Source organism: Pyxicephalus adspersus, chromosome 4 (genome assembly GCF_032062135.1).
Source record: "Pyxicephalus adspersus chromosome 4, UCB_Pads_2.0, whole genome shotgun sequence".
Taxonomy (NCBI): Eukaryota; Metazoa; Chordata; class Amphibia; order Anura; family Pyxicephalidae; genus Pyxicephalus; species Pyxicephalus adspersus.
Genome location: NC_092861.1, coordinates 101,780,253 through 101,802,407, shown reverse-complemented (window position 1 = coordinate 101,802,407; position 22,155 = coordinate 101,780,253). Strand labels below are relative to the sequence as shown.

General features: G+C 43.6%; 2 protein-coding genes across 5 annotated transcripts in view; one reads left to right on the top strand and one right to left on the bottom strand.

The window, feature by feature from the left end:
- UNC93A (unc-93 homolog A) overlaps window positions 1-22,155 on the top strand; it is a 191,121-nt gene that overhangs the window by 27,042 nt on the left and 141,924 nt on the right. For all 4 annotated transcript variants that reach the window (XR_011920418.1, XM_072409182.1, XM_072409184.1 and 1 more), the window contains exon 2: window positions 15,362-15,543. Coding sequence is in view for 3 of the 4 variants with exons in the window: in XM_072409182.1 (XP_072265283.1) it covers window positions 15,362-15,543 (182 nt within the window). In the remaining variant the exon portion in view is untranslated. The remainder of the gene's footprint in view (window positions 1-15,361; window positions 15,544-22,155) is intronic.
- LOC140329846 (general transcription factor II-I repeat domain-containing protein 2-like) overlaps window positions 1-22,155 on the bottom strand; it is a 117,002-nt gene that overhangs the window by 31,662 nt on the left and 63,185 nt on the right. The window lies entirely within an intron of this gene.

Sequence of the window (22,155 nt, the reverse complement as noted above, 5' to 3'; positions counted from 1 at the left end):
TACAGAATGTAGGCATTCCATGGGCACTGCTCAACTAGATGCCTGAAGATTTTTTTGTAGTAATTCCTTTGCTGTTTCCTCATTGCTGGGTAGAATGTCATGGCTTGTTCAGTCCTGTCGACACCTCCCATGATATTGTTGTAGTCAATCTCCACCTGTGGCTTCATCACTTCTTTCCCACATTTTGTGTGTACCAGAACGATGGGGCCATCATTGACAGTACTCATCAGGCATACATCTTTCATGTCACGCCATCTCAGGGCCATCATCTTGCCTTTCTGCCAGGCAACAATTTCTCCTGTCTTCAGCTTTCCTTTTGCAAACAGTGATGGCAGGTTGGGCTGGATAGCCCTAACGGTTCCATAGGCATCTGTTCTGTGTTGCAGAAGGAGATCATAAAGCTCAGGAGAGGTGTAGAAGTTCTCAGTTGTGACACAACAGCCCTGATCTAGCAATGGCTCAATGAGGGATAGCACTGAAGATGTTGCAAATCCAGAATGGCTGTATCTGGGGTTGAACTGTGTCCCTTTTCCAGTGAACAGTACTATATTCCAAATGTAGCCAGATGAGGATTTGCACAGCATATACGTTTTCACGCCAAATAGTGCCCTTTATGACGCAATGTACTGCACACAGCTGAGCCTCCCCTTGTAAGCCATTAGACTTTTGTCAGTGCTGACATCTCTTTCTTGCACATAGGTTTGCTGTAAATTTTGTAGAATCATCTGAGACACTTCCCAAATTTTCTTCAGTTTTGGTGCAGGATGGGTAGTCTCATCAAATTCTTCATTGTTTGCGAAGTGCAGGTACTTCATTATGAAGTATTCATGGCATGACTGTGCCAAAGAATGGAGTGGCAATCATTCTATTCTTGGGCCAGTACCACTTCTGCACGGGTTTGCCCAGAACTCCCTGCAAGATCACCCAGGTCAAAAATAGCCAAATGTCATCCTTGGTCACCGGTACCCACTTTCTGCTTCTTGCAAACCTCAGATGTGGAGCACCTTGTTGTTGTCCAGCCTACTTGCATAAAACAAAATAAAAAAATGTTTCTAGGATATGTTCTTTTATAGTGTGAAGATTGCAAGTAATATGTTAGCAAACAAGGCAGCATATTAATAGTATTATTATTATTATTATTAATAATAATAAACAGGATTTATATAGCGCCAACATATTACGCAGCACTGTACATTAAATAGGGGTTGCAAATGATAGACTAATACAGACAGTGATACAGGAGGGGAGGACCCTGCCCCGAAGAGCTTACAATCTAGTAGGTGGGGGAATTTACACACAATAGGAGGGGGATATGTAGTGGTTTCAAAAGACAGAAGAAGATGGGTAGGCAAGTTTGAATAAATGGGTTTTAAGTGCTCTTTTAAATGAGCAGAAAGTATGAGCAAGCATAATAGGACAAGGAAGACCATTGCAGAGAGTTGGGGCAGCTCTAGAGTAGTCTTGTATCTGTGCGTGTGATGAGGTTATGAGTGAGGAAGTCATTAGTAGGTCATTGGAGGAGCAGAGAGAGCGGCTGGGGGAGTACTTTTTTACCAGGTCAGAAATGTAAGTGGGACAATACCTGTGTAGGGATTTGAAGGCAAAGCACAAGAGCTTGAATTTGATTCTCAGGTGAAATGGAAGCCAATGAAGAGAACTACAAAGAGATGCAGCGGAAGAGGAGCGGTGGGAAGGATGGTTGAGTCTGGCTGCAGCATTCATAATATATTGTAGAGGAGAGAGTCGGGTTAGTGGAATACCAAAGAGGAGGATGTTACAGTAGTCCAGACGAGAGATAAGAGCATGTACAAGGAGTTTGGTGGTCTCAGGGGACAGGTAGGGGCGGATTTTGGAGATGTTGCATAGGTGAAAGTGACCTGTGAAAAAAAAGGACCTGGAAATTTTCTGAATATGGGGGATAAATGAGAGGGCAGAGTCAAAGGTGACACCAAGACAACGTGCCTGAGGGGAGGGCTGAATAACAGTGTTGTTAACTGTTAGATATATGTCAGGGGGGGATTTGGAATATGATGGGGGGATAATGATGAGTTCTGTTTTATCCAGGTTGAGTTTTAAAAATTGGTCAGACATCCATTATGAAATGGCTGGCAGGCAGCATGAGACCTTATCTAGGGCCGAGGGAGACAAGCCAGGAGTGGACAGATAGATTTGTGTGTCGTCAGCATACAGATGGTACTGTAAGCCAAAGGAGGATGAGAGATTACCGAGAGAGGAGGTGTACAGAGAAAAGAGAACTGGTCCAAGGACTGACCCTTGGGGAACACCAACAGGGAGGAGAGTGGGTGAGGAGGAGTTACCATTGAAAGAATCTTGAAAGGAGCGGTCAGACAGGCAGAGGAAAGATCACGGAGAAGGAGCAGAGAAAAGCTGCCTTGAGACTTAGCTCTGATGTGGTCATTGGCCACTTTAGTAAGGGAGAGTTGGTGCTCAGGTAATCGGTGAGTCTTTTGTAGACAAGGCGTTCAAGAAGTTTAGAGACATATGGGAAAAGAGAGATAGTTCGGTAGTTAGAGGGTAGGGAGGGGTCCAGTGAGGGTTTCTTTAGGATAGGGTGAATTATGGCATGTTTAAAAGCTGAGGGGTATTTACCAGTAGAAAAGGGAGAAGTTGAATAGTTTGGTTAGGGCAGGGGCCAGGGTGGAGGAATGGGCACTGAGTAGATCAGAGGGAATTAGGTCAAGTGGACAGGTAGTAGACGGAGATGATGAGAGAAGAGATAAGACTTCGTCCACAGTAATAGGGCTGAGGGAGGCCAATGATGATTTACAGGTCGAAGAGGAGGGTATGGTTGGAGTGGTTCGGTGGGCAGAGACATCATGTCTAATTTTGTCTATTTTATCTCTAAAATAGGTGGCAATGTCTTGGGCAGAGAAGGATGTTGTGGGGGAGCAGGTGTGGGGTTTAGAAGGGAGTCAATTGTAGAGAAGAGGTTGCGTGGGTTGGAGGCTTAAGAGGAAATGACTGTGGAGAAATAATTTTGCTTGGTGACAGTGAGCTCTGTGTTAAAGCTTTGTAGCTTGGCTTTGTAGTCCATGAAGTCAGCGCTGAGGCCAGATTTCCTCCACTTGCGCTCAGCTGCGCGCACAGTCTTTTGTAGCTGTTTGGTGGGATTGTTGTTCCAGGGTCGGGAGTTGGCAGGACGGGGGTAGCGGAAGGTGGCAGTGGCAACATTATCCAAAGCCAAGGAAAGAGAGTGGTTTACCATGGTGGCAGCTTCATCTGGGGGGGTGATTTTTGAGAGAGCGGGGGTTAGGGGCACAAGCCAGTTTGAGAAAAGGTTGTGGTCAAGGTTACAGATATCTCTCTGCCATTGACCAGGTCTGGGATGTGGCAAGGGAGGGCAAGAGTTTGATAGGTTGAAGGGGATAAGGTTTTGATTAGAAAGGGGAAATGGTAAGTTGTCAAGGAGGGTGAGGTTGCAGAGTTTAGAAAATGCCAGGTCTAAAGTGTGTCTGGCCATTGTGTGGGGCAATTGATGTTCTGTGTCCAAATGAGGAGGTAATGGAGAGCAGTTTGCCTGAGGAGGGAAGGTTTGGCTCATCCATTGCAACATTAAAGTCACCAAGGATGAGGGTGGGCATGTCATGGGAAAGAATGTGTGGGAGCCAGGATGCAAAGTTATCCAAAAATTGTGATACTGGGCCTGGAGGCAGTACACAAAAGCAACAATGAGGGGTAAGGGGCTAAAGAGACGGACAGAGTGGACTTCAAATGAGGTGAAAATGAGAGAGGGTGGGGTAGGAAGGACTCTGTATGTACAGCTAGGTGAGAGAAGGAGACCCACGCCACCCCCTACTTTGTTGCCAGGTCTAGGGGCATGTGTAAAGTGCAGGCCTCCATAGGAGAGAGAAGCAGCAGAGACAGTCAGAGGTGGAAAGCCAAGTTTCAGTGAGAGCCAGAAATTTCAGAGATTTAGAAAGGAGAAGGTTGTGTATGGAGGTTAATTTGTTACCAACAGATCTGGCATTCCATAGCCTGCCAGAAAGAGGGGGTACGGACTTATGGGTAGGGTGAATGGGGATGAGATTAGGAGAAGGGAGTGTATTGCTGAGAGTATTTGGAAGGGGGAGGCTGCGTGGGGGACCAGGGTTGGGTGAGATGTCACCAGAGAGTATCAGTAGGGAAAAAAGGTGCAGGAGCAGACAGAAAAAAAAGGAGAGTGAAGGAGCAGAGAGACAATTAATTATGAGGGGAGGACAGGGAGTAGTGCCAACAAAGAGAGAAAAGGTTGAATAATACATATTTACAGATAATTGGGAACCATATGCATACATTAAACAATGTGGCAAACTGAAGTCCAAGAGAAGCAGTCCAGTAATATGGGTTTAAGTGAGGCTTGTAAACATGCTGAGTCCCAGGAGTGAGGGATGATGATTCAGTCAAAGAGGTGGTTTGATGAAACACCAGTTCAGAAAGGCAGCAGCAGAGGAGGTCAGATGGATAAGTCAGTCCAAAGGCAGGAGATGGGAGCGGCAGAGTAAAATAGTATGTCCAAATCTGTTCCAATTCCTGTGTCAATTCCCTGGATTAATTCCCATTGCACTTATAATTTTGGCACTTGAGATTTGGGCACCTGAGCAGGGTCCCAACGTGACCTTGCCTGTTGTTTAAATAGAAGTGCTTTGGGCCCTGTTTATGGATTGACTGATCAGAGTATAAGGAATTTGGGATAACAGTTGAACCTGGGGAGAGAAGGGGTTGGCAGGCCAATAAATATCAATGCGCACTCAGCTGGAACTAAGGGATAGTGAACAGATAAAGCTATGAGGAGAATAAAGTTGGTGCAATAAATTAATCTACAATGGGACACGTACAATATACAATCAGATGGGCATATATGTTTGTAGTGGCAGTGGCGTGGCCATGACCCGGTTACTCAGTAATCTGCTTTTAAATTTCCTGCCCCACCACGCCCCCCGGCGAAAAGGCGCCCTGGCATCACAGCGGGATCGTCCGATCGCCGCTGTTGCACGGGGCAGAGGTAAGGGGGGCTTCCAAAGTTACCCCGAGTGTGACTCAGGGTTACCGTTTTTTGCAAGTTTTTTCCACTCACACTCGGGATTACCGTTAGGGGGTTTAAGGGGCCTACACGCGCAGATCTTTTTGCTTTTAATATATTTAAAAACAGTTTTGGGGTTTGCCTAACTTTCCTTTGCAATCTGTCTTTCATTTTGAAGTTTTGCACATTTTATCTTAAAAAATATAAATATTTTAAAAAATATGTTTATATTTTTGGAATGCCCTTTTCTTGTTCCTTATAGCTTTTTAAACATCAGCTGTGGGCCACATAGGTTTTAATTTTAGCCTCTTAAACTTTTTACCCATTGAAATATATTTTTCAGTAAGCTTTTTTAGAACAGACTTGAAACATTCCCATTTCTGTTCAGTGTTCATTGAGGACAATATTGTCTCCCAGTCTAAGTCACAGAGAGCTGCCCCTAATAATGGAAAATTTGCTCTCTTAAAATTAAATGTTTTTATCCTCCCTGTTTTTGCTTCCTGTTTACAGCTTATAATAAATGAAATCATAATATGCTCTGCATTGTTAGAAAGAACTAGAACCAGCAGAGTATGATTTCTAGTTGGGGCTTCTATAAACTGTACCATAAAATTATCTTGTAAATAAATTCATAAATTTCCTTTCTTTTGCTGTTCCTGTAGTGTTATTACTCCAATCAATGTCAGGGTAGTTGAAATCTTCCATTACTATAACAATTCCAGTTTTTGCTTCTTTTTCTATCTGTGCTAGTAGTTGATAATCTATTTATTCCTGAGCACTTTGGGGCAGATTCCAATAATGAATTGTGCATTATGCATTCCCACATTCAATTTCACCCATAATGTCTCAAGCTCATCACATGCTCCATCAACAATTTCTTCTTTCACATTCACTTTCAGATCACTTCTCACATATAGACAGATACCACCACATTTTCGTTTGACTCTGTCTTTATGAAAGAGAATAAAACCAGGGGTTTTGACAGCCCAATCATGTTAAGAACAAAGGCCAGGATTTAGCAATACCAACTAAGTCATAATTGCTCTTCATTCATTAAGGCTTCCAACTCCACTAATTTGTTTGCCAGACTTCTAGCATTGGTGAACAGACTCTTTAAACCATTGCTGCATTTACCAGCACTGTTTGCCAAATCCTTGATTGTTTTTCCGTACAAATAGTACTGCGCAATCCAAAGTTTGTGTGTAACATGGGAAACTCATTATATTTATCCATAACCCTCCCCCCAACTATCCCCAAATCCACCCTCCACTAGTGGCTGGCCCCTGTCTGATCTTTTTGCCACCCCCCCCCCCCGTCCTAGTTTAAATATCCATCCACCATTCCACCTAAACTTTCTCCTAGCACAGCAGACCCCCCCCCTCTATTTAGGTATTTAGGTGAAAATCATCTCTGGCATGTAGGCTGTACCCCAATGAAAAGTCAACCCAGTGCTCTAAGAACCCAAACCTGACTCTGTCTTTCCTGTGTTGCGCATGGAATAGGCAACTTTCCAGAGAATATAACCTTGGAGGTCCTTTTCTTCAACTTGAAACCTAGTTCCTTAAACTGATTTTTAAGGATCCTCCATCTTCTATCTATATTGTCATTGGTTCCAACATGGAGCAAGACAGCTGTGTCCTGTCCAGCCCCTCCCAGTAATTTGTCGGTCCACCACATGCCGAACCCTGGCACCAGGGAGACAGCAAACTATTCGGTTAAAGGGATCTGGGCGACAAACTATTCTATCCATCCTCCTGATCATAGAATCCCCTATGACTACCAATTGTCTTTTCCTTCCTGCATTTCCTTCCCCACCACTACTAGATGTGTTGATCTCCTGGCTGTTAGGGGTAGCAGTAACATCTAGAGTTGCCACCACTGGGTCTGCCACCTGCACGTCTTCACATAACTTTGCAAACATGTTAGGGTGCTCAAACGCAGGGCTGGCCTTCCTTTTCTGGGAGCCCCTACCCCTCCCTCTAGTTACAGTAACCCAACTCCCTACATGCTCATCCTGATTAACCTCTCCACCCTCCACATCTAAGCCATTAACTGCCTGCTCAGTGAGCAGAAGACCCCTCTCAAGGTCATCCAGTGATTTCAGTGTTGCAATGCGCTTCTCCAGCTCTCCAATGTGAGATACCAGAAAGGCGACTTGCTCACATCTGTCACAGCTGTTTTCACCTAGGAGCTGTTGCTTCATTTGTGCATACATATGGCAGACTGTGCACTCAAATATGGGATGGTATAATACCATTGAGGTTTTATGAAAAAAGGTATCTACAGTTAAAAATAAATCAATTCGGTAAACAGTCTTGCACATACTGGACCAGCAAGAGTAGTCTCTTTGTGTCAGGTTTCTAGTTCTCCAGGGATCTATGAGTGAAATCAAAAAGGTGTGAAAGGCCTGCGGGCGGGGGGATGTATGCGCCTCCGACCTGTCCACCTCAGGATTAGGAGCCGTATTAAAGTTACCACCAATAATCAGATTGGGGTAATCTCCAGACAACAGAGTTTCCGAGAGGTGAATGAAAAATTGGGCATTGGGACCACTAGGGGCATATATGTTGAGAAGTTAATAAACAGTACCCTGGATCATCAATTTTACCAATATAAATCATGCTCCTGGATCCATTTGTGTTTGTAGTAGATGATAACTCAGGGCTTTGTGAAAAACTATAGCTACCCCTCTTTTTTTTAGTGTAGAAGGAAGTGAGCACCTCACCCACCCAGGGTCCTGGGAGCCGCAAAGTATCCCCTTGTTTCAAATGTGTTTCTTGCAAGAATATGATATCTGCAGATGTGGACTGAGCCTAAATGAGAAGTCTCTTTGTGGCGCCTAATGGGATTATTAAGGCCTCCTACATTCCAAGAAACCAGTTTAAGTTCACTTTGGGCTGCTGGAGAAGGATCAGAAATATGACCTTGGGCAGTCATCCTGGATCAGGTAAAGTAATCACAACTCTCATCTCGATGTTAAGTCCTTTAATACAGCAGAAGGCATTGTCCCAGGCCATCCCATCTAAACTAATTATCAAGGCATAACAAACCTACCAAATGTATAGCACAACAACCTTATAACAAAATAATGGGAGCTTTATAACACAGTTCCTAAGATATGTACCAATTTAGTAAAATGAGTGATACATTGTAAACCATTTTTTTTTTTATTTTAAATAGGTTTGAAACTGTACTTTCTTTCCCTGAGCAAGGGAAGGCACTAAACTTAAAGGACTTGAGAAAATATAGAACAATAGTTATCCTGTAATGCTGAACACATTGGAACCAATAAAAAAATCGCAGCAAGCAGATCCAAAGGGACAGGGCTTCCAAACAAATGTGCAAACAACCTCCCGTCCACCACCATGTAAACATAATCTTAGAAAGGACACATAAAATATCCCTAAAGGAGGTAACTGAAAGTAGCATGAACAGTAAAATGAACCTGTGCAGATTCTTTTGAGATTGCACTAATCATATAACATAAATATATTAGTCACATTCAAGAAACATGTAATCCGCAAAACAATGAGGAAAACAAAACATATGGAATCAAGTTCATACGTGAAGAAAGCGGATCCAGGTAGAGTGCTCGCATAAGATCTACTGTGACAAACTTTAGCAGACCGGGGTATTTAAGCACTTCTAGTATCCTCAGAAAACATAAATTGGAGCGTGGGTTATGATTCTCTAAATCCTCATACTTCTCTGTAAGAGATGCTATTTGAGTGGTTTGCAGGGATGAGGTGGATTGTTGTGAAAGCAGTTGGTCTTCTAGGTCACTAACCCTCTGCTCTAGTTCTGTCACCCGTGAGGGGTTACTAGAGATTGCAACTAGGGCTTACTAGGGTTGCAACAGGGCTTGATGAATTGAGGCTTGTAGCGTATTGAATTTCATGTCAAACTAAGGTGACAGAAGATCAAAAACCTCTTGAGCTGTAGAGGAAGAGGGGCGTTGCGACTCTGCCGGCATAGGTGTAATTACAAGTAAGTCCATGGATGATGAAAATAGATCATGCCCGTGAGGTATTGAGGGAGAACTTGCAATAGTATTGTGGTCTGGAGAGCTAAATGCTCCCTTGCCTTTGTTATGTTTCCCCATTGCAATCCGAGTAGAATGGGTAATATACTTGTACATCCCCTGGGGTGAGGATGTTTTAAAGGGAAATCCACACTTGACACTGTGAGGTACACAAAGAGAATTGTGTATGTATGTATGTGGAGGAATATAGAGGAAAGGAATCTGAGTGGGCTAGCTGTTGTAGAAATCCCTCAGGAGATGCTGGTATATTGGTCGAGTGTTTAGGCTACGCGGTCAAAATGCAGATTCCAAGGGCTTATCACAGGGTATATCAAGTGTAATGCTTCGGCAGAAAAATCAATGAAGTAAAAGTGTAGGTTGCCACCAAAGTAAAAATGCTTTAAGATCCCCCACTCAGAGAGTTACAGGTAATATGGAGTAATTATCACTGAGGTAATATTAAAGGGCAGTTAATCCTGTATTCCCTGTCACCAGGCAAGGAGCATACACTGTGCAATTGCTCAGTGACTCCAAAGAACAGATAGAGGAGCCATAAGGATGTCCAGACCAGTAGAATCAGTAAGATACGGTTCACTCACCAGAGGGAAGTGGGATACGAGAAATGCTGCCAAAAACACATCGATTCCACAGAAGAGAGGAGAGGTTGCCGTGGAGGAGAGAAATGCTGTGCAGTCTTCACAGGGGATAAAGTTGCAGTGGTTAAGTGCTCTGGCCATGCGGCCAAGATGGTCGCCAAACACAAGTGCCAATGATGAGCACTGATTCTGGGCTAGTGGCAATGGCGTGCTTCGTTGATGGATTCTGGTGGTGTAGGAGATGCAGAGGAGGCTTATGATCAAGAGGAGACGACTGGGAACCCCAGGTGTATCGCGGAAACGATCAAAGGAAACCTTGCGGATCGGAGCACAGATAAGATATGGGCACCGCCACAGGCTCCGCCCCAGGAGTAAAAAATGTATTTTTAATGACGTGATAACCCAGTTTCTTGTATTAATCAAGCAGAATCTGAACTCTTCCATGTATGCAGGAGACTTATGGTTGCCAAGGAAATTTTCACACAGCCACTTGAATGCATCCCAAGCTTCTAGCTCAGCTGCTGAGAAAGATTGTTTGAAAACATCATCCTGCAAAACAGACTTGATCTGTGGCCCTATATATATTTCTTCCTTCATTTTTGCAGTGCTTATGTTTAGAAACTTATTAACAAGGTACTGAAAACCAGTGAAGTTGGATTTACCCATGGCCTTTAAAAGGTTCTTCATCAAGCCTAACTTGATTTGGAGAGCTGGCAGAAATATTTTATGCAGAACAACCAGAGGCAGAAACTTGAAACTGCTTGTTCCAAGCTTATAGGTATTTCTTGCTAGTCAATCACGCTTGACATAATGGTCTCCCGTAGATCGGCTGTCCCACAGGCATAGAAAACAGCAATATTTTGTGAATCCTCCTTGCATTCCCATCAGCAAGCCAATAACCCTAAATACCCACAGATGTTCCACTGGTGTGTTTTATACTGGATTGCTTCAAGTAGTGATTCAATGTTGTCATAGGACTCCTTAAGGTTACCGGAATGGGCAATCGGTAAACTTGGTTTGGAATTACCATTATACAGTAAGACTTCTTTCAAGATTTTAGAAGAACCATTGAAGACACGCCATTCAGATGGAACTTGCTCTTGTGACAAACTGTTAAACAGTGCATTTATATCATGACAGTAGCACAGTGAGCCACCACTAGTGAAGAACGTTGTCAAGTTATGATTTTGTTTTCTGTAGTGAGTTACAGTTACACCCTTTGCAAGCAAGTGATTCTGTTTAAGCCTTGAAGCAAGAAGTTGATTTGTCTTTGGAGAGATTTAGATCACGAACGAGATCATTCAGCTCTGCTTGTGTAAAGGTCTCTGGTACTGAATCTTCATCGGCCAAGTAGTCACGATCAGATAATTCGAGGTTGTAACTGGCTGCAACTCCAGCGCATTCCTCATCACCTTCTACATAAGCAAGTCCATCATGTGGCGGTACGGGAACTGGCATTGAATCCTCATGGGGAAAAGGCCTAATTGCAGAATCAAGACTGGAATATACAATTTTGTGCTTAGTTTTACCTGGGAATCCACTTTTGTTGATGCGGCAAAAAAAGCAGTCAATTAGATGGTCTTGCAGTTCTCTCCACACCATTGGGATTGCAAATGGCATTGCTGCTTTACGCCGATCTAGCCAGTTACGCAGTCTGTTGGAACAACTGGTACAGATGACATATGGAGCCCAAGATTTATCCTGGTCACCAAGTGGACATCTGAAATATAATTTGTATATCTTTTTAAGTTCTGTGGTAATTTGGCGACGTTGTGCTTTTGTCGTGAATAAACCACACGCATAACAGAAACTGTCTGGATCAATAAAGCAATTTGTAGGCATGATGACAAGTGAAATCAATAGCAGTTAGTGCGGTCTCTAACCTTAAAAAAGAAAACTGTTGTTAAATGTTGTAATATTATAAGGCTATTTATAACAAATTTCACACAATATATAATTAGCTGCATCACAAAAACTAGACCTGCTAGAGGAAAACTTAACACAGATTTGAAATCTGCATCAAAAACACTACAAAGCCCACATAAAATTATATCTGATGAAATTCACATGTTGACCTGTGTAATTAATACATAGAGAAAACCCCAGTTTCATGGTACCACACTATTTATACTTATATATATACTAGCTGATTACCCGGCCCTGCCCGGGTATTTATTTTTTGCAATCTTATATTATACAGGAAAAGGAATCAAATAAACCTATAGTGTTAAATCAAAGAAATGTTTTTTTGCAGGTTTTAAAAGTATAAGTACAATATACAATTAAATTACAATACAAATAAATTGAGTTAACCTAAATGAATGGCATATTTTCAATGCTGTTTTAAATGCTTCAATAAGAACATTGCGCTCATGAAACATCATTTATAACTTTAAGACAATCTGAAATTTTATTCCTGAGATGTAGGTGCACCTCTGGTCAGTTTCTATTAGTTCGTTTTCAATAAAATATAGTTGTAGAAATTTTGGTGGTTGATCTGGCAGCGGAAATAATGATCCCGCTTCATGGTAAATTTGCCCTTGCACCGTGAATGTGGATAGTCCAGGCTGTTGAACAACTGATGTGACGTGGAATAATGTCATTTGGAAACATGAGTTGTATTTTCTGATGTTATTAAGAAAATGCTTTTACTCTGAGGTATTTGCTGATGTGTAATTCCAAAGTTCTTGTGGTGGTGTTTCCAGTTGGCAGAGTTTGACTTTCACTTTTTTGCAGCAAATACCAGGAGACTCAGATTTAAACTTCTCTGCTTGACAGTAACTACAAAACATTTCCATTTTTCCGATGGTAACACTTGCATGCTGCGAGTAGTCTTTATGTGGATCATAGTGGAATCCTTCTAATGCTAAGCTAAAATGCTGTGCAGTCCGTGATTGTCTGGCTCTTTCTCTCATTTCGTGTACTCCAGTGTCACGCTGTTGTACTGTCTCTGAAGCACTAGATGTAGTAGCTTTTTCTCTCATTTCCTGTAGTTGGGTCTCACGTTGTTGTACTGTCTCTGAAGCTCTAGATGTAGTAGCTCTTTCTCCCATTTCCTGTACTCAGGTCTCAAACTGTTGTACTGTTTCTGAATCTCTAGATGTGGTAGCTCTATCTCTCTTATCCTGTAGTCAGGCTTCATGGTATTGTACTGTCTTTGAAGCTCTAGATGTAGTAGCTCTTTCTCTCATTTCTTGTATTCGGATCTCACACTGTTGTACTGTCTCTGAAGCTCTAGATGTAGTAGCGCTATCTTTCTTATCCTGTATTCGGGCCTAACGCTGTTGTACTTACTCTGAAGCTCTAGATGTAGTAGCTCTTTCTCGAAGTTCCTGTAGTCGGGTCTCACGCTGTTGTACTGTCTCTGAAGATCTAGATGTAGTAGCTCTTTTTCTTATTTCCTGTACTTGGGTGTCATGCTGTTGTAGTGTCTCTGAAGCTTTAGATGGATTAGCTTTTTCTCTCATTTCCTGTTTTCAGCTCTCGCGCTGTTGTACTGTTTCTGAGGCTTTGGATGTAGTAGCTCTATCTCTCTTATCCTATAGTCCGGCCTACATGCGTCTAAATATAGCTCTGACATATAGCACAGCGCTATGTAAAGATAAGCAGTGCACTCACATGAGTCTGAGTCATATGTCTAGCAAGTTGTTAGAATGTCTCCATGCATTTCCTAGTGATCACCAAATATAGCTCTAACATATAGCACAGCGCTGTACAAAGATCAGCGGTGCACTCACAAGTCATATGTCTGCAGTGGCCGGTTTGAGGTGTCCCAACGCTACGCTGGGTCCCCTGGACACCGTCGAGGTTTCACTATGTGTTTCTGCTCTCCGGAAGGGATGGTAAGGCATGGTGCACCGCAATGGGAAATAAGTCCAGAGAGTCAGGGTCTGCAGTGAACCAGGGTGCTCCTTTACTGGAGGAATTCAGGTACAAAACAATACAGGCGAGGCATTAGGCTGGCTTCTCCAGTCTCCTCCCTGGCAGAAGAAGGGTTTGATGCTGAGGAAAGGCCTAAACTAGCTGTCCCTCTTTCTCTCCAGAAGGCTGGTACCCTGGTCCAAGGCGGGTGATCCGGGGTCTGTGGCAGCGTATCCCCGTCTCAGCGTCTTCTTCTGGTCACTCAGTAGTCTGGCAGAGTCTCCTCTTTTAAGCACTGTTCCCTAACTGCAGTATATACAGTTTTTGCTAGACTAGAACCTTCTAGAGGGTGAAGTGAAGTGGAGAAGCTCAGCACAAACAGATACATTGTTTCAGCTCCCGTCTGGTATAGAGTTACATTAGAACTTCAATGACACCCAATGGCAATGACACAGCAGGTTTTCCAGACAAAAACAAGTTTCGAGACATAACAACAGAGCTAAAACCAGACATTTAAAAGGTCAGGCTGTCTGCTTTTTGGTGGTAATCAAGTCTGGATTTTTCCCTCCAAAACATGGTCTTCTTTAAACCCTATGGCAGCGGTGGAACATTACCAGCTTCTCTAATTGTCTCTCAGTATTCATTAACCCTTTCCACAGAGCCATGTAAATATAGTGATAATGAACAGGATATATATCACAACACATAAAATGCAATTACACAGTATTAAACAGTGCAAGTTAACCCTTTTAGGTTAAATAAAGTAAGACGTTTTAACCTTGCATAGGGGAAATAGGCAAATGTCCACAAATGTTTAAATGTGAAAGTACTACCTGCTCTAGGGCACTACATGTCTTGCATGTTTGGTTGAAATGAGTTGATGTGTTTCTGAGTAATGGTGGAACCTAGCAAGTTTGGTTGAAATGTCCCCATGCATTTCCTAGTAATGACATACACACATACACACATACATACATACATACATACATCCAAGTATAGCTCTGACATATTGCACAGTGCTATACAAAGTGACTGGTGCACTCACATGAGTCTCAGCTAATATGTATGGCAAGTTTGGTTGAAATGTCTCCATAAGTTTTCAAGTGATGGTGGAACATACATACATACACACATACATACATCCCATTTTTTTTTATATATATATATATATATATATATATATATACTATATATAGGGTCTATTCTACATAAATTAGATATTTAGTTAGGTTCCAGGCACCAATATCTTCTTATTGGATTTATGTAAAAGACCTCACACATGTTGTAAGCAGCTACCAATGTTTTGGCAGAAGAGAAGTCTCTTTTAAGAGGGAGCAACAGATAGAAAGACTGGGCAAATATGATTTTTGTGAAATAAACCAGGAAAGTAAACCCTTAAAGTTCCCCTTGAGAGATTAATTGTTATTTGTGCACAGAACCTACTTATGAGCTATGATAAAAATTCTTAAAATAACTTTTTTTCTCTGCCTTAAAACAAAATGTTAAACTTGCTGTTCCTGGCAAAAAATGCTCTCAACTTAAAAAGGCAAAAAAAAATCTTGTAAAATATGTGTATATATAAATAATCTTACCCTGAAAAATGAATAGGTCCTGACTTGGCTCTACCCTGTTCTCTTTAGTGGTGGATGTCAGGATGGATTCATGTATGAGTTACACACTGGAGAGCATTCCCGCTCTGAACAACCGTCACTCCCTGCTTTGTTTATTAACAGTTCTTAATGGTTGTCAAAAAAGTATCTGTAATTAATATGTTTCCGTATAACTATATGTATACACACATTTTATTGTCATGAATGTAAGTTTTCTGAGTTATCAATTGCAGCACTGTTTTTTCCCCCCTAGAGTAGCCTGAATTCAGATGAAGGGCTTGGAGTCGCTTCTCTAAGTATTATCTATGGAGCACTCATCATATCATCAATGTTTGTACCTCCTATTCTTATTCAGAAAATTGGCTGCAAATGGACCATCGTCATTTCAATGTGCTGCTACATTACATATTCTCTTGGCAATTTCTACCCCAGCTGGTAAAGTATATTTTATAAATTTTTTACTGAATTTGCATACTTCTAAAATACTGTATAATTCCCATGTCTCTTTACAAGAACTTCCAAAGTATTTTGAAAGAGTAGTTAACCAGCATTTAGTATTATATTATATTTTGTTTGGGTATTTTTTTAAAGCTGGTTTATGATTAAACCAGAAGCTATTGCAGTACTATACTGGTACAATAGTAGTAGTTAGTGTTGTTGTTCGAATTCGGGTCGTCCTAATGTTCGACCCGAATATGACTGTTTGAATTCGGGTGGACCCGACCTGAATTTTGCTGGATTTGAATACCCGAATTCGACCCTCCCACAATGCATTCAAACAACTGGGGACCTCCCCCATGATGCACAGTGCCCTCCAATTAGAGCAGGGATGCCCCCTCCATGTTTGTTGTGGCAGACAGTCGATTGGCTGTCTGTCACTGCATGCCACACAGGCAGCCATTGGCCTATATAAGGCCAAGGCGTGCCTTCATTTACCACTCCTGACAGAAATTTGCTGATAGCATCACAACCTTTCTGTGCTGCTTGGCTTGCTTTCTTTGTCAAAGTGAAAGAAGTGCTTTACTTTGGTAGACTGTGTCACACTCACACTATTAGTCAGATAGATTGTTGGATTGTACTGTATTTGTGCAGTCCTGAAATCTACTGTACTCGGATAGGTAGAGTGTTTCACTGTTTGCTAGATAGATAGATAGATAGATAGATAGATAGATAGATAGATAGATAGATAGATGATAGATAGATAGATAGATAGATAGATAGATAGATAGATGATAGATAGATAGATAGATAGAAAGCTAGATAGATAGATAGAAAGCTACCGTATTTTTCAGACTATGGGAAACTGTCTCATCTGATGATGATGATGATGATGTCCTTGATCCGACATGGGGCGAACAAGGGGATCATCATAAGCAGGAAGAAGAGGAGGAGGAAGAAGAAGAAGAAGAGGAGGTTGCAGAGCGCCCTCAAAGGGGGAGAGGGAGGAAGAGGGTAAAAGCTGCCCACACTCTGCATTCCTCAATTACCAGTGAGGCAAGTCATAGATGTAAATCGTCGGAAGCTGTCCCCACAGCTATGCCTCAACAGCCCCGGACCGCCACCACAAGCACCAGCTCCAGAGCACCTTTTGGCCCAGTTAAATGTTCGCCAGTGGACATTTTTTAATGTCAATAGTGATGACAACACTATGGTCATCTGTAAACTGTGTGCTCAACACTTGAAATGAGGCAAAAACCCAAACAAACTTGGAACAAGTTGCATGAGCACTCATTTAAAAAGCCACCACCCAGTAACCTGGCGTGAACACCTGGTGAAAGCACAGAGCTCTGTGCGACCACCTCCGCCCAAGAAGCAAGCTCAAACTGCTCAATCCTCCTCTGCTGCCTTTCCTCCTTCTGCCACTAAAGTTCTGCCACAAGCAATTTGAGTGTGGCATGTAGCCGATCATTACCTTTTTCAGGCTCCACCAGCTGTGAGCAGGAGCTCCAACGCAGATCGGCTGCTGTTTGTGGCGTTGCTAGCAGTCAGGACCAGGCATCATTGCCATCCCCAACTTCTACCCCATCGTCCAATGTTTCTGCAGTTAGCATTAGCAGCATCCAACCTTCTATCCCCCAGATGCTGGAGTGCAAGCGGAAATATGTCCCAAATGACCCCAAAACAAAGCTAATCAATGCGGCAATTGCACAGCTGATTGCGTTAGAGCTCCTCCCTTACTGTCTGGTGGACTCCAATGCATTCAGTTACGCATTCCTCTGTGCAAACCCACAGTACGTTATGCCTAAGAAGAATGGGTTCCCTCAGCCACACGGGCGCAGACATTCTAAGTGCCTTGTGGGAGCAGGAGTAGAAATGGCTAACTCCCAACAGACTTCAGCCAGGCAAGGTCGTGTGCGACAATGGGGCCAATCTGCTGGCAGCCCTGCTTTGTGGGAAACTCACACACGTACCTTGCCTGGCTCAAGTCATAAACCTTATAGTACCTTATAGTACCTTCGGAATTACCCAGGTCTCCAGCCACTGGTACTGAAGGCCAGAAAGTTGTCAGCGCATTTCCGCCGGTCGTACACAGCCAGTGCCAGATTGGTGGAGTTACAGCGAAATCTCAACCTGCCAGTGCACCGGTTAATTTGTGATGTGGCCACACGATGGAACTCCACATTTTACATGCAGCAGCGGCTGGCTGAACAACAGAAAGAGGTGGTGGATTACGTGGCAGAGTCTGTTCGTTTCAGACACATACCCACACAACCTCTTTTCAGCCCTGCAGAGTGGCTGCAAATTGAGGACATGTGCACTGTATTGTCACCTTTTGAAGAGGCCACCAGGATGATCATCAGAGATCAGGCCTGTGTCAGTGACACCATCCCCATCATATGCCTGCTGAAACAGATGATGGTGGATCTCGGACACGACACAGAGCGGATGCTGCAAACATCATCTCAGACATGCGTGCCTACTATGCATAGTGCACAACCAATCCAGGAAGAGGAGGAGGTGGAATAGTAGGGGAGGACAATGCAGGTATGGGAAAAGGGGAGGAAGGGGCAGAGGAAGATATTGAGGGTACATGGCATCCATCCACCCAAACACAAGGCGGCATGTTCCGTGGATGGCAAGACCAGGCGGAGGAGGAGGAGGACGACCCTATGCTGCTCGACCCACAGGAGTGTGGGTCCAGAATTACCTCAGCTGTGGGTAGTATGAGCCACATGACAGCCTTCATGCAGGTGTGCCTAGCCAAAGATCCACGCATAGAACACATAAAAACAAAGACTGACGACTATTGGATTGCTGCATTACTGGATCCACGTTACAACCCTGAGATACAACAACTGATCTTGCCCCAATACAGGGGACCTAAAATGCAGCACTACCAAGAAGTGCTTGTAAGGGACTTGTGCTCAGCCTTTCCAGCTGTATCTGTATATTTTTTTTACAGAAATAAAGAAAATTTTATGGGTTTTTGGATAGATACTAAGTGCTATCATAATGAAATATCTGTATTTTTTTATTGATAAATATAGAATTTTTTCTGTTTTTTGTGGTATTTTACAATAATTCGGGACACCTCTTGCAATCTATCACAAAAAAAATAAAAATTTCTATATTTCTCTTTCAAAAATCTAGATATTTAATTCTGATAGAACTTTGTATAGATCCAAAAGACCATAAAAAATTCTATATTTCTCTACAGAAAATACAGATCTTTAGTTCTGATCCAACTCTGCTATATATCCCTAAAGCCAAAAACATTGATGTATTATTATACAAACAATATAGATATTTAATTCTGATTGCACTTGGATATGTATCCTAAAACCTTTAAAAACGTATGTATTTATGTGAAACAAATACATATATTTAACTGTGATAGCACTTGCTAGATATCCACAAATGATAAAAAATGTATGTATTTCCCCTTGAAAGGCACAGAGTGATCAGAAAGGGAATTTGAATGGCACATGAGTGATCAGAAGGGGAATACCGGTATAAATGGCACATGAGTGATCAGAAGGGGAATAATCTTTCAGAATCTTTTTTTTCTAGCCGGCCGGAGTATGCGAGAGGACGGGGATCGTGAAGAAGGATGCCTTATGACTTATACGGCGATTAGATGCCAGTTGCTAATGCCATCCATACTCTCTCTTAGGGCCCAGCTCCTCCTTCTTCTGCTGTTACTGATGCTGCGGCCTGCCCAGTAACCAGCTTTAGATGCCAGTTCCCAATGCAGTCCCTGCTCCGTCTCAGAGCCCACCGCCTCTTCCTCCTGCTGTAAATGATGCTGCCACCTGCCCAGTACAAAACTCTAAATGCAAGATATTAATGGCGTCCACACTTTGTTCCAGAGCCCACCACCTCTTCCTCCTTCTGCTATTGCTGCCGCCTGACCAGTACCTAGCTGTAGATGCCAGTTAACAAGGGTGTCCATGCTGCATTTTAGAAAGTTAAAGCTAGCAGATAGGAAAAGTTAGTGCCCTACAAAGCAATGTCTCCAGAAGCTACAGCTTCTACACTGTCAACATAGGTGATGGCTTTATATTGTAATGCCGATCTTGCTCCGTCTCATGGCCCGCCACCTCCTCCTCCCAGTACCCAGCTCTAGATGCCAGACTAGACTCCAGATGAACAGAGTCTTCTTTCCCCACTGATTCCTCCAAGCCCAATCCCTTTCATGTGGTTTCGCTACATAGTAGGTAGGGACAGATTGGAATCTCGCTCATCCATTCATGTGTCCAATAGCTACTGCTTCCACACTGTCCACATAGGTGAGGGCCTTCAATTATAATGCCCTCCTTGCTGCATATCAGGGCCCACTGCCTCATCCTCCTCCCAGTACCCACCTCTAGATGCCAGACTAGACTCCAGCCCAACAGGGTCTTCTTTCCCCGCTGATTCCTCCAAGCCCAATCCCTTTCATGTGGTCTCGCTATATAATAGGTAGGGACAGATTGGAATCTCCCTCATCCATTGATGTCTCCAATAGCTACTGCTTCTACACTGTCCACATAGGTGGGGGCTTTCAATTGTAATGCCCTTCTTGCTGCGTCTCAGGGCCCACCGCCTCCTCCTCCCAGTACCCAGCTCTCCTCCTCCTCCTCCCAGTACCCACCTCTAGATGCCAGACCAGACTGCGTGTTAGGGCCCACCGCCTCCTCCTCCCAGTACTCAGCTCTTGATGCCAGACTAGACTCCAGCTCAACAGGTTCTTCTTTCCCCACTGATTCTTCCAAGCCCAATCCCTTTCATGTGGTTTTGCTATATAGTAGGTAGGGACAGATTTGAATCTCGCTCATCCATTCATGTGTCCAATAGCTACTGCTTCCACACTGTCCACATGGGTGAGGGCCTTTAATTATAATGCCCTCCTTGCTGCGTATCAGGGCCCACTGCCTCATCCTCCTCCCAGTACCCACCTCTGGATGCCAGATTAGATTTCAGCTCAACAGGGTCTTTTTTCCCCGCTGATTCCTCCAAGCCCAATACCTTTCATGTGGTTTCGCTATATAGTAGATAGGGACAAATCGGAATCTCGCTCATCCATTGATGTCTCCAATAGCTACTGCTTCCACACTGTCCACATAGGTGAGGGCGTTCATTTTGTAATGCCCTCCTTGCTGCATCTCAGGGCCCACCGCCTCCTCCTCCCAGTACCCAGCTCTCGATGCCAGACTAGACTCCAGCTCAACAGGATCTTCTTTCCCTACTGATTCCTCCAAGCCCAATCACTTTCATGTGGTTTCACTATATAGTAGGTAGGGACAGATTGGAATCTCGCTCATCCATTCATGTCTCCAATGGCTACTGCTTCTACACAGTCCACATAGGTGATTGACTTCAGTTATAAGGCCCTCCTTGCTCCGTCACAGGGCCCACCGCCCCCTCCTCCCAGTACCCAGCTCTCGATACCAGACTAGACTCCAGCTCAACAGGGTCTTCATTCCCCGCTGATTCCTCCAAGCCCAATCCCTTTCATGTGGTTTCGCTACATACTAGGTAGGGACGAGATTGGAATCTCGCACATCCATTCATGTGTCAGCAGGCCGTGCAGCAGTGGATGACTAATCAGTACACTCTGCAGAGGGGGTGTTGAAGTCCTTGCCGATCCAAGCCTTATTAATTTTAATAAAAGTGACTTGGTCGACATTTTCTACGGAGAGCGGAATCCCATTGTCACTCACTACGCCCCAAGCTGCACTGAACGCTCTTTCAGATAACACACTTGTGGCTGGGCAGGGAAGGATCTGAATGGCATGTTCTGCCAGCTCCGGCCACTGCTCAAGCTTGGATACCCAGTAGCCCAGTGGGTCCTGGCTTTGCAGGTTGCAGATGTCCCATGCAGAGCTCAGGTATTCCTGCACCATGACTGAGTACCGCTGCTTAGTGTCATTGGCAATTGCTGCACGACTGGCAGCTTGCTTCTACTGAAAAAAAGCCTGCATAGTTTGGTTTAGATGACCTCTGCCGCCCATGCCAACCTCTACCGCTGCTTAAAGCAGTTGTTTGGCTCCCATGGCTGGTGGAACTGCCTAAGGGATCCCGGCTGCTGCTGCTGCTGCTGCTGGCAGTTGGAAAGGCTGAGCTCAAGTACCTTACAAGCACTTCTTGGTAGTGCTGTATTTTAGGTCCCATGTATTGGGGCAAGATCAGTTGTTGTATCTCTTATAACGTGGATCCAGTAACGTAGCAATCCAATAGTCGTCAGTCTTAGTTTTTATGTGTTGAATGCGTGTATCTTTGGCTTTGCACTCTTGCATGAAGGCTGTCATGTGGCTTAAACTACCCAAAGCTGAGGTAATTCTGTACCCAGACTCCTGTGGGTCGAACAGCAGCACAGGGTCTTCCTCCTTCTCCTTCGCCTGGTCTTGCCATCCACGGAACATGGCGCCTTGTGTTTGGGTGGATGGATGCTCAAGTACCCTCAATATCCTGCTTTGCCCCTTCCTCCCCTTCTCCCATGCCTACAATGTCCACTTCATCCTCTTCCACCTCCTCTTCCTGAATTTGTGGTGCACTATGTCTAATAGGCACGCATGTCTGAGATGATGTTTGAAACGTCTCTTGATACAGCGTCTGCTCTGTGAC